The sequence below is a fragment of the Castor canadensis genome, chromosome 13 (genome assembly GCF_047511655.1).
Source record: "Castor canadensis chromosome 13, mCasCan1.hap1v2, whole genome shotgun sequence".
Classification (NCBI taxonomy): Eukaryota; Metazoa; Chordata; class Mammalia; order Rodentia; family Castoridae; genus Castor; species Castor canadensis.
In genome coordinates, this window is record NC_133398.1 from 3,415,779 (window position 1) to 3,431,722 (window position 15,944).

Sequence of the window (15,944 nt, forward strand, 5' to 3'; positions counted from 1 at the left end):
CAAGTGGCCTAGCAGGAAGGATCTGCTTTCTACAGAAGTGACTATCCCTGGCATGGCACTATGTAGAGACAGTCTTGGCCTGTCCACTGAGAGGACAGTGGATGCAGTGCATGTCCCTGTAGCAGATCTGTGTCCTAGGCCAGAGCCAGCTCCAAGCAATGAAATGGCAGGGATGTCATCTGCTCAGTAGGAGTTCAGAGAGTACCTTGTGAGTGTCTGGCTTGCAGGGCACCTAAGTGGGGGTCAGATGGCCCTGGCCCATGGGAACTCAGGGTTGGGGTGCACACACTCAGAGTGCACATTAATTCCAGAAGGACACAAGGTGGGCAGGAGGAGATTGGCTGGGTGGGCAATTGTCTATTTATCAGTTGGATTTTGCATTCACTGATTTCCGGGTGTTAAACCAACCTTGCATTCCTGGGACTTCACACCCCCCAGTCTTGGTGCAAAGTTCTTGTCAGGTATCCATTCATGCAGAGATGAGCACCAGGAGATGTGGCATGCCCCTCACTAGGTGAGGGTCCCTAATGTATGGTCCTGAAGGAATCCTTGTGATTCCTTTGGCTTTGGTGTCTGTTGGCATGGCCTGGGGTGGTTTGGAGAAAGGGTACCAGGAGCCTCTCAAGGCAGGACATGACTTGAACTTAGGCCCAAGGATGGTGGAGGGTGAGCACTGCAGGTGGGGAGGGGCAGCCAGCTTCAAGGCCTGGCAAGCTTATGCTTGACACCTCTCAAGTTAGGTGCTAAGGAAGATGTTAGGCTGGGTTGGGCTGCTCCCTGGGATGGAGGATGATTTCCCATAAAGGAGCCAAGCAGCAGGTGGTGCAGTACACTGGAGTGGGCTTCAAGCGGCAGGGAAGAGGCTCAAATAAGCCCCAGGAGACCTTCCCAGGCTGGGCGGGCCAAGGGCTGGGAAGTAGAGGGCAGGAGGGAACAGCTGCATCGGCAGTGTGGGGCCGAGATCAGAGTTTTTTTCTCCAGCAAACCTGAATAAACCTGAACTCAGCATAGCCCTTGTACAGTGATCATCAGGCTTTTCATTTATCCAGATTCAACGACGAGGTAAAGCACATCAAGGTGGTGGAGAAGGATAACTGGATCCACATCACAGAAGCAAAGAAGTTTGAAAGCCTCCTGGTACGTGCATCTGTGGCTTCCGCTGCTCCTGACCTCTGCGGAAGAGGCCAGGCAGCTTCCCCACCCTGCTTCCTGTTAACCTGTTCCCGCCCCATCCACTTTTCCTAGGAAGGAAATGATCCTTCCCAGTATGGGCAAGATTCAGGGAAGCTGGTTCATGAGGCTTCTGGGACTGGGAGCCATGTCACACCCCCAAGTTGGGACTTCTGACCTCCCCGAGTCTGTCCGGGGTGGCTTGACCCTGGTGGGCATTGAGGGTGCAGCCTGGTCTTGGCTACCATATCACTGTGACCCTCTGAGGTGCCTATTCCTGTGGGAGCAAAAACCAAGGCCCAGTAGGGTTTGCATCACAGACACATGGCTTTAAATAGCCCTTTCTGGGCCACTCCACCTCCAGGAATCTGGCCGAGCCAGGATGCAGTCAAAGTCACAATCCTTCTACAAGTGACTTTAGACTCATACCTGCCATTTCTTTTCCTTTAATCACAAACATTTCACATATTGAGAAACCCTGACTAGGACAGCGAGTATTTCCTTCTGTTCCATGGCCCCTGAAGCACAAAGGCAAACAGAAATTACCCACATTCTACCCCAAAGCAACACCAGTGTGCACTCTTGGCCAAGTCGTCATGGGTTCCTCTCCAAGCAGCACTGCTGTGGTTCATACAGGCCTTATTCAATCGAAGTGCTGGCTGTACCCTGTCACACCACAGCTTAGCCAGCCTCCAAGGTGACCAACATTCACTGTCACTGAATTCTCTCTTCCTGGCCACCACAAGGCATTTTGCCTATGGGTGTGTTCTTTCTAGAAGCTTGTCCCTGGGCTGGACACATGGTAATCAGCTTCCCTCTCTGGTAAAGGGTGTTACAGTCAGCAGTGTATTGGTCAAACTCCTCGTTCTTGGAGATTATTTCCTTCAGAAATACTTGGGAGTGTCGCTGCTGGGTCAGAGGTCTTAGAGACAATGACCACCCCACCCCAACCCCAGGGCTGGGCTAGGAGGGAGGAGTGGTGTCCTAGGGGACCAGGGAGATGTATCTCCCTCTCTCCCCACCCACACACACCCTGGACCAGGAGGTCATCTGGTGTGTGGCACAGTTGGTGAGTATGTGCCCCCTGCAGGAGCTGGTGGAGTACTACCAGTGCCACTCGCTCAAGGAGAGCTTCAAGCAGCTGGACACTACACTCAAGTTCCCTTACAAGTCTCGGGAGCGTGCTGCCTCCAGGGCCTCTAGCCGGTCCCCAGGTAAAGCCTGCACCCAGAGGTGTCTGCTCTGGCCCGCTTCCAGGGCCCAGGTACTCAGCGCCCACCTGCCCTCGTGTTCCTTGGCCCTGGGACCATGACCTAGTCCTCTACCTCTATCCCTGGCTCCAACCCATGGCCTTCTCCCATGCTAGTTATATGACATATGGGAACTCCACACCTGTTGTGCACTGCTGCTCTGTGTCTTGGGGCCTTGCCCAGAGAGCAGGCAAAAAGGTCTAGACTAAGATACCCTGTGGCTGGAGTTGCCACTGGCAGGAGAAAGCAGAGGGCCCCACCTGCCCTCAGATCCCTCCTTGGGTCCCCAGGACCTCAGCTGGGAGAGGCAGCTATTTGCAGATGGGACTCTAAGGCCCACAACAGGGAAATGGCCTGGAACTAGGGGCAGAGCGTTTGGCTTCCAGCCCAGGGCTCTGTCTCTCAAGTAGCACCACATCCTCCAACCCACAGGAACTGACAGGGCAAGTGGGTCTCCCCTGCAGCCCAGGCACAGCAGGCCAGGGGAGGGATGATAGGTCTTCTGTGAGCATAGGCTGAGGGTGGGTGAGGGACAAGCCTGTGGGAGGAGAGCGGACATCATGCAAAGTGTTGTCCATGTTGTGCCTGGGCCTGGGCCCTGTGTCCTCCCTGGTGTCTTGCCTTGAGGCAGGGTCTAGTCCCCATGTGTCCCATGGCCGCCAGCTTCCTGCTACTCGTCTTACGCTCTCTCTCGCCTCTTTGCAGCTTCCTGTGCTTCCTACAACTTTTCTTTTCTCAGTCCTCAGGGCCTCAGCTTTGCCCCTCAGGGCCCCTCCGCTCCCTTCTGGTCAGGTATCGCTGCTGTACAGGGCCCTGCCCGGCCTGACGGGTGTGTGGCTACACAGCCCTGGGTGGAGTGGGGGAGGGAGGCTGGGGCCCAGGCAGGGGTGCTGCCACCCCTGAGGACACGTCAGACCGGGCCCTGCTCTGCCCTGCCGTCATCACCCTGACGGCTACTTCCTCACCTCATCAGCTGTCCTTCCTCATGGCCCATCAAGAGCTCTGCCTCTGGTTGTGGAAAATGGTGTGTGGTCAAGAGCAGAGCCTCAACTTGTGTGGCGTCTGTGAAAGGGCTGTCATGGGACTTGGGTGTGGGAGGATGGGGGTTTCATAGTCCCTGACCACATGGCCATCCACTGCCAGAGCCAAAGCTCCTCCCCATTGGCTACGTGTTTCACCATCATTGTCACCTGCCCCTCAGTGATCTTGGTTTCCGGGCTGAGCTGGTTAAGCAGGTTTCTAGTCTGGTTTGGGGGTCTGCAATTGGACAAAGCACGGGCACCTGCTCTGGTCCCCAAGAGTGTGCACATTGCCTGTGATGCCTCCCAGAGCAGGTAGCCACAGCTCCAGTCCTCTTCAAGAGTACCGTGTGCCCAGGCCCACAGAGGTGTGAGAGGCCCTCAGATGGAGGCCAGCGTGTTTCCCTTGAGTCCTTCCGTTTGATGGCCTTCCTCTGTGGGCACTAAGAAAGAGACCCAGCTTGGCCCGAGGGCCTCTCAGCCTTGGCTGGGCCCCTCCCGCATCTGTATGATGCCCCCCTCACCCGCGTCTCACCCAATAGTGTTCACGCCCCGGGTCATCGGCACAGCCGTAGCCAGGTACAACTTTGCAGCGCGGGACATGAGGGAGCTCTCTCTACGGGAAGGCGACGTGGTGAAGATCTACAGCCGCATCGGTGGGGACCAGGGCTGGTGGAAGGGCGAGGCAAATGGACGGGTGAGCAGCCTACCCTGGTTGCACGAGACTGCAGCGCTGGTCTCCTTGCCGTGGCAGGGTGGCGGGCCTTGGCTGTGACCTGGTCAGGCTCAAACTGTACCACAGCCTCAGCTGTGCCCCAGGCCCTACTCTAGGCACCCTCTGACCAAGATTGCCCTCATCCTCACAGCAGCCCAGAAGGCTGGTGTTGTGGGGTAAAACCAAGCTCCAGACATTTACCAGGGAGCCCCAGGTCACGTTGGAATCAGCTGCATGAATCAGGTCTGAATCCAGGTGCCCTTCAGGGAGAAGGTTCTGCATTCAGCCTTCCTACTCACTTGCAAGTACCCAGCTCTGTGTGCAGGGAAAGAGGCCACAGGGCTGAGGGTCAGACCTGGTGTCCTGGCCAGGCTCTTCCTGCCATTTTTTAAGGCCCTATTTATGCTGTGCCCTTTCAAGGTCCTACCCACCCTGCCCCTTCACCCAGGGTGCCAGGTGGGCCCAGTCACCCCTGAGCTTCTTGCTCTGAGAACCTGCAAAGTCCCACAGCCCCTCTATCCTATACCTGTCTGGAGCCCCGGGATTGACCCAGGTCTCTGAGCACCTACCTGGCAGGGCACAAGAGCTCCATGGGCCACCCATAGGACACCATGTGCCACCTTCCTTGGGGCTGTCCACAGGCAGGTGCACTGGATGCCTAAGACCAGTCAGCCTTGACTTCCCTGCTGACCACTCTACTGTAGGGTGGCAGGGACTCTGCCCCTGTAGGACCCAGGTATGATCTAGTCTCCACCCAGCCTCTCCTCAGGCACTGGACCACTGACCCTCAAGTGGGCCCACGTCAGCAGTGTTGGAATCACAACAGGGGCTGTGAATCAGTTCTACACTTGGGTCTTCACCAGGTGGAGGTGATTCCTGGGCAAAGTTTTATATCTTCTGGTTTGGGCATTTCTAGATATTTCCTGTTGACTTGACCTTGCTGTCATTGCAAAATGACCCTTTTTACCTCAGGTGATTCTTCTTGCTTCCCAGTCCTCTCTATTTGCTGTACAGTGATAACATCTTTCCTTGGGTTGATGCTTGCATGACATGCTTTTCTCTCTCTCTTGCCACTTCTAACTTTGTTTCCTTGTACTTAAGATGGGTCTCTTGTAAGCAATCGGATCTGGCACTCTTTGCCTTTTAGTAGACATATGTGGTTCACTTATGTTTATTGTAACCACTGGGTTATTTAAGTGAAAATCCATCATGTGAGTGCTTATTTATCACATCAGCTCCTCCCTTTCTTGACTACTTCTGGATCAACTGATATTTCTTCCTATCTATTTCACCTCCCCTCCCCTTGATTGGTTTGATAACTGCACACACTCTTAGCATTAAGAGGTGACCTTAGAGGTTGTAGCATGAACTTTGGCTACTTAAGTGTTTTTGTGATTTCTGAGACACTGGGGGCCTCACAGCTTTTAATTGTACTCATTTTCCTCCCAACTTTGGTGCAAGTGTTGTCATGACTTAATTCTGTACATTTTGACTATTTGAGAATAAATTGCTCAGATCATATTCCCCCACAAGTACTTCCTACGAGCAAGGCCATTCCCCTCCAATACAGTGATCTGATCTACAGTCCATTTTCAAATTTCACTGGCTGTCCTCCCAAAAATGTCTCCAGCTACTTGTCCTTGCCATGACCTTACCTCTAACCTGGAACATTCCTCGGCCTTTCTCTGCCCCGTATGACTTTGAGATTTGTTAAGAACTTGGGTTGATTATTTTCGTAGACTATCCCACAACTTAGGTGTGTGTGGTATTTCTGCATGATTAGACTGAGGTCTTAGCATTTTTGGCAGGGACCATGTCATCTCAGTGATACGGTGTCTTACCAAGCCTCTGTGTATGGGAGGCTGGGGGGCAGATTCTCTGTTATTTGTTACATTAACTTTGATCACTTGGTTAGGGAGGTATCTGTCTGGGTCCTCTGTTATAGTTACTACAATTAATAAGTAATTTGCAGAATAATAAGGTTGGCCCTCTGTCTAGGGGTTGCGCATCCACAGATGGAGCCAACTGTAGGTCAAAACTTTTTTTAATTGCTTCTGTATGCACAGCTGTGGACTTTGCCCCCTTGTCATTATACACTAGGTAACAGCGCAGCAATCATTCGCAAAGCATTTGTGTTGTGTTGGTATGTAAGTCATCCAGGAGCACATGCTTAGGTCATACACGAAACTCCCATCCTGCTCGGCATGTTCCTCTTTTGAAGGAAATGTTACACTGTATCCCGTGGGCCTCCTGTCAGCTCTACTCTCTCTTCTCTGCACTCGTGGATGTCAGAGTTTTTCTCTGTGGCCCATAGTTATTTCTCTGTGGCTTCCAGTGCGTAAACCTCTCTTCTTTGTCCAGCTTGTCGTTTGATCCTTCTATTGGATTCTTCGTTTTCACTCACTACATTCTAGATTTCTTCTTAATTCCTGGTTCCAGTTCTCAGGTAAAGCCACCTGCCTTCTCCAGTTTTCTTAAGCATACAAGTTAGAGTTATTTGCTGGGCTTGTGGGCTGGTTTCTGTTTTCTGCATTTCCTCTTAATTTTCATCACTAAGTCCTAACTGAGTGCCCAGCTTGTATAGGAAGAGGTTCTGGGTGATGTGATTTCCCTGAAGAGACTAATTTTTTTCTGTCTGGCAGATTACCTTAAACCAGTCTTGGCTGATATATTTCTGGGTTACTCTGTTAGCTCCGTCAGGCGCTCAGCCTCTCTGCCAGGGCCCCTCTGTCTGGCAGGCGTGGCTGAGAATTCTGGCTTCACCTGACACACACATACACACGTGATTCTGCCATCTTTCAGATCGGCTGGTTTCCTTCAACGTATGTGGAAGAGGAGGGCGTCCAGTGACAGCAGGAGCGTGGACAGGACTTGCGGATTTTCTTGGGAGAGTCTCCCCAGCTCTGAAGTCCATCTCCCATGACCCCCAGGGGAAATGCCTGCCAACCTTCCAGTTGTCGACAGCCCATAGGGATCGGGAGGGTGTTCGAAATCCTAAATGCAGACCGTTTCACCACCACCTGACCTTGGTGGCTTGTCTCTAGGTACCTTCCCTGTACATAGAGGAAATCTGAGCTAGCCTCACCCAGAGCGCCAAGGAGAGGGGGCTCCAGCAGCATTATCAGACAGGCCGTGGGCGACAGCTAAGACAGAAGCTCACAGTTTGCCCCTCTTGCTGAGATGGTTGTTAGGAGCCTCAGATTAAATAGCGGGGTGGTGTCCGAGGGCGGCCCCTCGACACAGCCGCCCGTCTTCTCTGCTGCTCTCAGGGGATTCAGGCCTTGAGAGGCAGACAGGACCAGAGTCAGGCTGCTGCCGCAGCCCCACTCAACCCAGCTGTGTGGGGACGCAGAGAAAGAGAGCTTGTGGGTTCCCTAGACTTCCCCTGACTTCCTTGCGTCCCTCCACACTAGGGGCATGCAGAGCCCCACTGGGCAGGTCCCTGTCTTGGTAGGGGCCTTAGGAATGAGGACATCACCACCCCACCCCACCCCTAGTCAATGGTACTGCTCTTTGCCTCACTGAGAACCCCTTTTCTGAACCCTGGGAATGTCTGCCCTGCTGCTGGGGAACATGTTTTCTGTCAACCCTGAAGAGCAGGGGAGATGACAGGGCTCCCTTCGCCAGGTCCCTGCCACCCACCTCCCTCTCCAGGAGTCCTGTCTTGGTCTCCTCCGTCCTGCACAGTGGTGCTGGCTTTTGCACGAGATGTCAGTACTAGTTCTTGGCAGGTCTCCCCTCCCCGCAAGGACTCCTGCAGCCCACAAGCTGAGCCTGTGGCCAACGTGAAATAAGTGCTCTTGGGTGACTCCACCCGGTCCCCCATCCCCGTCCCCCCCAGCCTTTGGCCCCTGACTGGCTTGCCTAGCCCTGTTTCTGTACCCTCCTGTTGTGTAACACCTAGCAAGTCTGTCTCCTGTGAGCTCCCTGCCAAAGCTTCTGGGGGACCCGGGCTTCCTATGGCCCCTTCTCTTGGGCCAGCCACCCAGCCCTGGGTGAGGAAGAGGCCCAGCTGAGGCTGGTACTGGGGAGGCTGTCCCTGCTGAGGGTGGGACTGGCACCACACTGCACCTGGCGGGGGAGGACTTAGGTTGGCCTGTGGCCTTCAGGCTCGGTGCCCAGGCCCAGCATGCCAGGCATGGGGAGGAGTTGGGGAGGGTCAGGAGGTGGGGAGCAGTGGGAAGAGAAGACACCCTGCCAAGGCTTGAGAAATGAGAAGAAATGGTGCAGGTTGGAGGGGGTGAAGCATTGGCCTCGGAGAGAGCGCAGTCAAACCCTTGTGAGTCAGGTGCACGGAGCACTTTGTGCAGGACCCTCGGCTCAGCCAGCCCAGCCACGGGCCCAGGACGGCAGGGGAGGAAGCCAGTCAGCCCCTTCTGTTTACGTCGTCAGAACGTCCTCGTGCTTTCGTTTTGGGGGTCTTCTGTTCTGTTGTGTTTTGTTTGGCCTGTTTGTTTTCTAAGGGGAAAAAAGTTTGTAATTATTCCATCCACATCTCCCATTATATATCTGTGAATAATAAGAGATTTTATAATAGCAAGAAAAGGATGTATATTTTAGTTTGTTGCAAAACAACTCATCATGATAACGAAGGACACTGAAAAAAAAATTTAGAACCCTGGTTTTTGTGAATGTTTTGCTTTGTGTTTGTTTTGAAATCTGTCTTTGTTTTGGTTTTGCACCAAGCAGGGTGGTGGGGAGGCCGGGGGCAAGCTGGGACACCGATGTTTCTGCAGGAGGCAGGATGCCCTCGGGGGACGGAGGACCTGAGGCCTGAGATCAGCTGTGAACACTTAGGAGCCCAATGCATGCAAGTCAGGGATGGAGGGGTCCCTCAGCCAGCGGTGACCCCAAACGGAGTACAAACTGTATATTTGCCAATGGGTTTTTCAGACCACAGTTTATACTGCAAATAAACCTAAGTTCTTTTCAGCAGGAGTGGTTAGACTGTCGTGCCTGGGGAGTGGGGAGTGGCCAGATTTCTCCATCAAAGCCCAGCAGGGTCTGCCCTACCAGCTGCCAGCTGGACCTCCTCCTGGCTGAGAGAGAGCGAATGAGACGAGTGTTACATTTGCTGCCCCCTAGGGTGGGTTTGTGACTCCTGTGGCATAGGTTGGAGCAAACCCAAACACTGAGATCGTTTTTTCTTCCCTCCCCTCACAGAAAAGCAATCCAGAGGTGGTTTGCCCCACCCCCCACCATCCCATGCCATTAGGAGCTCAGGCTCCTGTCCTGATCTGTCAGCCTCAGCCTCCGTTTCCCTCCTTACAGTTGCCGCATGGTCCAGTGTGGCTGCTGGAGCTCCTGTCAGCAAGACCATAAGAGGAAGCAGAGGTCCCCTTATGGCTCTGTGGTCAGCGCCTAATCACAAGATCACTCCTAGCTGCAGTAGAGCTGGGAAATGCTGGGTTGAGCTGGCATGCATCCAGGATGTGGGGTCCTGTTACTAAGGAGATGGGGCAAGGCCATAGGGATGGGTGGCTGGCGGCCTCTGCTGCAGACCCACCTCACTGGTGCCTATGAGGATCAGAGACCTCAGCAAATGGCCTTCTTACAAACAAGGCCAGGCCTCAGCAACACTGCTGAGAGTGGGGCTGCTTTGCCCTAAGGTCTGGCTCAAGCTGCTGACAGTAGACACCAGCCTGCTGTGACAAGGAAAGTGTAGCCATTCGTCCTTGTGGCCACAGGGCCAATGTGCCCAAGGCAGGGCAGGTGCAGGCAGAGCCTCACCTTCCTCATGCCCCACCTCTGCCTTCCATCCTCCTTCCAGTCCAGGCGAGGAGCTGTCACCCTGTGCATGTGAGCCCTCTGGGTGGGACTCCCAGGCATCCAGGCCACGAAGACATGTGACCTAGACCTGTATCCTGACTCCTGTTGCCCCAACAGGACATTTGGACTGGCCCCCCACTGGCCTAGGATGGAGGTGATGGGTTTCATCTGTGGATTTTGTAACCTGGGTTTTGTAACCAGAAGCCACTTTGGGAAATGAAGGTGGGAGGACAAATGAGGGAAGGGCCTGGCTGCTGCAGAGCTCCTCTGTCCTGCCCTGCATTTCACCTGGGCCACAGCCATGCCACTACCAAATGGCATGCTCCAGCCTCTGCTCCTGGGAGCCCCTGTCTCCATGGCCTGAGCCCTGCTGCACGTGTGGGTGGCAGGCATGGGCGTAGTGCCTCTGGTGGCCTCTTCAGCCTATTCTGGGACATCCTGGGGTCACAGGCCCAGAGGTGCTGTTCCTCCTGGACCACAGGGCTCTGGAAGGCAGAGTCCAGACTCTGCCCCTTTCCTCTCACACAACACTCATCAGCTCTGGCTGCTGTGACAAAGCAGGGCAGAGAAGTCCCATCTCACATCAAAGATCCAAGGTCAGGGCCAGCAGGGCGACTTTCCTGAGGCAGCTGCCCAAGGGCCAAAAAGGGGCCTTCTCTCCCTGTCCTCACGTGGCCTTCCCTGGGTCACATCCTGGCATATTCCCTCTTCTTATGAGGACCCCAGACCTACTGGACGAAGGCCCACTCTTAGGACTCTTAGGACTTTGTTAACTTCACCTTTTTAAAGACCCCGTTTCCACAGTGAGGTCCTGGGGGGCCAGGAGTTAGGGCTGCAGCACATGGATTTGGGGATGCACAGTCCACCCCATGGCGTTGCAGCTCACTGATGAGCACGTGTCTGTTCAATCCCACACTGCTCCGCACTGAGGCCTTGTGTCCTCCTTGCTCACAGAACCTGACTCCCCTTCCAGGCTGCCCCCCTGTAGGGACGTCCATGGTTTCACCTGCCCAGGAGCCATTCCCACACCTCACTGGGGACTGTGCCTTCTCCCACAGTCCGTGTGTCCATGAAGGCCACCGCTCGTATTGAATGGACAGAGAGGACCTTGCAGCCTGAGATCAGGAGCCATGCCTGGGTCTAACATGGGATCACCTGGGAAGGTTGCTCCTGGAGCCAGGATAAAAACCCCAAAGGCAGGGCCTTCTCCTGAGAAGAAGTAGCCCAGAGTGAAGTCAGCCAGAAGAAGCAGTGCCCATCCCTGAGGTGCTAAGTCCCAGCTCCATTCTGCCTAAGTCCACCCTGTCCCTTTGGGCTGTGCGAGCCAGCATTGTCCCTTAGGTCAGCTCAGGGTAGCTATGGGATGCTAAAAGTGTCTGGTTTGAAAGGAGTTCTCAGTAATCAGTGGGAATCATGTCCGTTCATCCACAAACACGAGCAAGTACCCCACATGCCAGACTGTCCTCTGCTGGGCACAGTAAGAACCGAATGGGAAACTCCCAGCCTCTGACGCTGTATTCTGAGAAGCAGAGCAGGCAAGACTCTCAAGCGAACTCTACTTATGTTTTCCCTTCCTTTCTCTCTCCCTCCCTCCCCTCTCCCCTCCATCTCAACTCTCCTGATGGGTTACAATTTTCTGTAGAAACCATAAAGTTTTCCACTTGACCCACTTTAGGGATTTTCCTTTATCTGTTAAGTGTTACAAAGAATATAAATTTTATGCTGTTTAATTCTTTCATTTATCTGTTCCATATTTATTGATCCCTTACCTGAGCCTCAGTGCTGAACAAGACCACGAGGTCTCAGGTGGTCTCTAACAACATGTCAGACTGACTGGCGGGGTCCCGCTCCATCTCAGCCCTCAACTGCTGATGCCGACAAACCCCACAAAGCATGCCAAGTGCACACAGGGCTTTGGGAGAAAGGGGCCCATCCCAGAGAAAGAGGGAGAAGTAGTGGACTGTAACCTCAGGGCGGTCTCGAGGCTCTGGCCCTCTGGGGGTGGGCCTGGGATTTGAACTCCTCACAGTCAACGGGATGAAGGAGACAAGTCGATGCCTTTCAGCATGCGAAGCTCAGGACTGTCAACTGAGCTGTCACTTCTTACAGATAGGACTGGGCAAAGAAGCCCGAGGAGTGGGGTGATGCCAAGCCTACATCTCTAGGAAGGAGTCTCGAGCCAGGGCAGAGGACACTGACGGAACAGAACGCAGCTCTGATAAAGCCCTGTCCAAGGAAAGCCCCGAAGTGAAAAAAGATACAAGGAAGGACAGTGAGGAGGGACAGGGACAGCGGGGAGGGAGGACAGGCATGAGGGTTTCCTCAGCTTTTCCAGGTCGAAGTGGTAAGATGGTTAAGGCAGATACGGCAAGTACTAGACGTGTGCACCAGCAACAGATAAACATGAGCAAAGACGCCATAATGAACCGACGTCAGATGGAGATGAGGCGGGGAGTGACACCACTTCATCACGGCACGGCCCTGGGGCCTCCACAGAGCCCGTCTAAAAGGAGGTCCGCCTTCTGTTTCCAGGGCTTTCTGTGGCTCCTGTGACGACTCGCCACAGACTTGGTGCTGTAAAGCAGCACAACCGTGCCACACTGCTGTTCTGTAGTCACAGAGGACCGGCAGTCACAGGACTCAAGGAAATGCAGAGTGGCATTTCCCCTGAGCCTCCAGGAGGACCCACCTGCACACCTTGATCTTGGATTTCTGGCCTTAAGAACTGTAGATCAACAAATTGTGTAAGTCACCCAGTTTGTGGTACTTTGTCACAGCAGCTGTCAGGACAATAATACACTGTGTGACCCTAGTAGGTCTTAAGAAGGCTATTGCTAGGCGCCAGTGGTTTGCACCTGTATCCTGCTACTTGGGAGGCTGAGATCAGGAGGATTGTGGTTCGAGGCCAGCCTGGGCAAATAGTTTAAGAGACATCCATGTCCAAAATAATCAGAACAAAATGGACTGGAGGTGTGGCTCAAGCAATAGAGTCCTGCTTTGCAAGTGTGAAGCTCTGAGTTCAAACCCTAGTCCCACCAAAGAAGGAGGAGGAGGAGGCTGCAGTCTCAGGTTACCCTTGTAGTGGGCCAGATTCTGTGTTCTGGATAAAGCAAACGCAGTTCATGCCTGGGAGAATCCACTCTGAAACTTAGCCTCAAGTCATCCGCAGAGGGGAAGTGCCAAGCAACATTGCTGTCAAAAGCACAGAACGCACAGGGAAGAGCATGCCTTGAATGAAGGCAAGGAAGAAACCACAGGCTGCAGAACCGGACCGCAGGAGTGGAACACAAAATGCTTGTGCTTGGGAGACGATAGGAGAGATTGAAGACGTGTGCAAACAGCAGAAGACTGAAAAATGTCCAAGCCGGCTGGTGGAAGGGCCCATGGACTTTCAGAAGTACAGGATGTGAGTGGGAGCTGTCGGGCAGCGGATGGAGATGGACACCCCCCCAACATTGCCTGTGTGGTCCAGGGTCAGGTGCAGTGGGGGACATTTACAAGATGAGTGTGATGACCAAGGCTGCTGCTGGGCACACAGTGGGCATTGTATCCCAGACCCAACTTAACCTTCTAATAGTACAGATAAAAACATGGTCTTGTCAGAGGGGAGACAGGAATGACCTGGGACCCCCCAGCCTGCGGGCACCAGGAGAGGACTACTGCCTGGCCCTTGGGGCCCTCAGAGTACAGAGGAAGTTGTAGTGGCTTCTGCTAATGGAAGTGGGTCCTTGGTCCCATGGAGAGCTCAATTTTGGTACAATCTCTCTGAGGAAAGGGAAAAGCCCCTTAGGGGCTCATCACCCTGACAGCACACAGTGAGCTGTCAGGGTCAATTTCAGACAGCCCTTTCTTACCACAGAAATTTACATCACCTTGTAGGGTTAGCTCAGACCTGACGAAGCCCTGACAGCATGGATGTGGAGCGAAGGAAGATGGAGATGGAAGGAGAAGGTCCCCTGCACACCGAAGCCAGGTGAATTCCAGGAGAGGACATTGGGCACAGAAGAGGCAGTGCTGGGAAGTCACTGGCCTGGCCTGCTGAGGTCCACAACTAATGCTGTCATCAGCTCAGCACAGAGTCAAGAATCCAGAGAACCCCAAGGAGGACAAATTCTAGTAAAGCCACAAGGCACTGAAGACAAGGAAAATCTTAAAGGTGGCCAGAAGGTAAAGAAAGATCACTTCGCACTTTTGTTGGGCAAGCCTTAGATTGAGCTCGTCCTACCTCTAACTCCCAGGTAGCTGAGATTACAGGCATGTGCTACCATGCCCGGCCCAGAAATATTACTCTTAATGAAACAACGATACAGTGATTTTATAGCTGAGAAGACAGTGAAATCACATCTTCTGAGTAAGTGTCAACATAGAATTCTATGTACAGAAAAACAAGGACACAGACTGGGGGCATGGCTCAAGTGTTAGAGTGCTTGCCTAGCAAGCATGGGGCCCTGAATTGTGCCCCCAGTTCTACATTACACACACACACACACCATACATGCTGACAATATGAAGTCTTATTTGAGAAAATCAAACACAAGCAAAATGGGAAATGTAAAGATGCTGCAGGCCATGAAGAAGAACAAAATGTTATCATTTGTTGGTAAATGGATGGAATTGGAGAACATCATTCTGAGTGAGGTTAGCCTGGCCCAAAAGACCAAAAATCGTATGTTCTCCCTCATATGTGGACATTAGATCAAGGGCAAACACAACAAGGGGATTGGACTTTGAGCACATGATAAAAGCTTTAGCACACAAGGGAGGGGTGAGGATAGGTAAGACACCTAAAAAACTAGCTAGCATTTGTTGCCCTTAACACAGAGAAACTAAAGCAGATACCTTAAAGCAACTGAGGCCAATAGGAAAAGGGGACCAGGAACTAGAGAAAAGGTGAGATCAAAAAGAATTAACCTAGAAGGTAACACCCACGCACAGGAAATCAATGTGAGTCAATGCCCTGTATAGCTATCCTTATCCCAACCAGCAAAAACCCTTGTCCCTTCCTATTATTGCTTATACTCTCTCTACAACAAAATAGAGATAAGGGCAAAATAGTTTCTGCCGGGTATTGGGGGGTTGGGGGGAGGAGAGGGAGTGGGTGGAGTGGGTGGTAAGGGAGGGGGTGTGGGGGCAGGGGGGAGAAATGACCCAAGCCTTGTATGCACATATGAATAAAAAATAATAATAATAAAGATGCTGCCTGTGGATGTGTGAAAACACACACAGGAAATACGAAGACAGGACAGATTCGTATACATGATGCCGCAGAGGTTGGGGGAGGGGTGGTCTCAGGCCCCAGAACACTTAGTACTTAGAAGAAGGGAAGGACACTGACCTTGATGACTACATTAGCTCTCAAGTTCTCTGCAACAGTAAACATCAAAAACACTCACAGTGGACCCCGGGTGAGTGTCCACCCCCATAGATCCCAGAACCAGGCAGGACCTTGTGGACTCAGCTCCGAGATTTGCTCCCACAGGCCTGGGCTCCAGGCTGGCTCCTTCATATCGGCACCCAGGCCTGTCCCAGCTGACTCAGGCTCCAGGTCACCTCCATGCCAGGCTGGTTCTGGTGGCCCCAGGGCCAGGTTGGCCTTCACAAACCCTGACTCCAGGCTCACCCACCCAATGAGCCAAGGACTTCTGCAGCGTACCTGCCCATGGATCCTGCCAGGTGGCCTACCCAGGCTCTGGATGAGTTGACTGCAGGGCTCTCCCTGCATAAGCCAATCTGTAAAGACTTGAAGAGGTTCCCCATCATCAAATGCTCAGACAGAAAGCGATGCAAAGCAACAGACTGTGAAGAATCAAGGAAACATGGCACCATCAAAAGAACAAAATAACGAACCAGTAACTGACCCTAAAGAAAGGAGATCCATGAACTTTCTGACAAAGAATTCAAAATCATCACCTTAAAGCTCAGTGAATTATAGGAGAAGACAACAACTAAATGAAATCAGGAAAACAGCACAGGAACAAAAGGAGAACTACAGCAAAGAGGTAAAAACCATGACAGAAAAGA

The 15,944-nt window shown here is 52.9% G+C and overlaps 1 protein-coding gene across 5 annotated transcripts in view; it reads left to right on the top strand.

Annotated features, from left to right (window-relative positions):
• The window catches only part of Vav2 (vav guanine nucleotide exchange factor 2), a 173,353-nt gene extending 164,267 nt beyond the window's left edge, over nt 1-9,086 (top strand). For 4 of the 5 annotated variants that reach the window (XM_074052876.1, XM_074052877.1, XM_020177354.2 and 1 more), the window contains 5 exons: nt 1,050-1,137; nt 2,261-2,384; nt 3,126-3,212; nt 3,982-4,136; nt 6,957-9,086. In XM_074052876.1, the coding sequence (XP_073908977.1) occupies nt 1,050-1,137; nt 2,261-2,384; nt 3,126-3,212; nt 3,982-4,136; nt 6,957-7,004 (502 nt within the window). In that variant the 3' untranslated portion in view covers nt 7,005-9,086. The remainder of the gene's footprint in view (nt 1-1,049; nt 1,138-2,260; nt 2,385-3,125; nt 3,213-3,981; nt 4,137-6,956) is intronic. The other variant, XM_020177351.2, reaches the window with a different exon arrangement.
• The last annotated feature ends 6,858 nt before the right edge of the window (nt 9,087-15,944 follow it).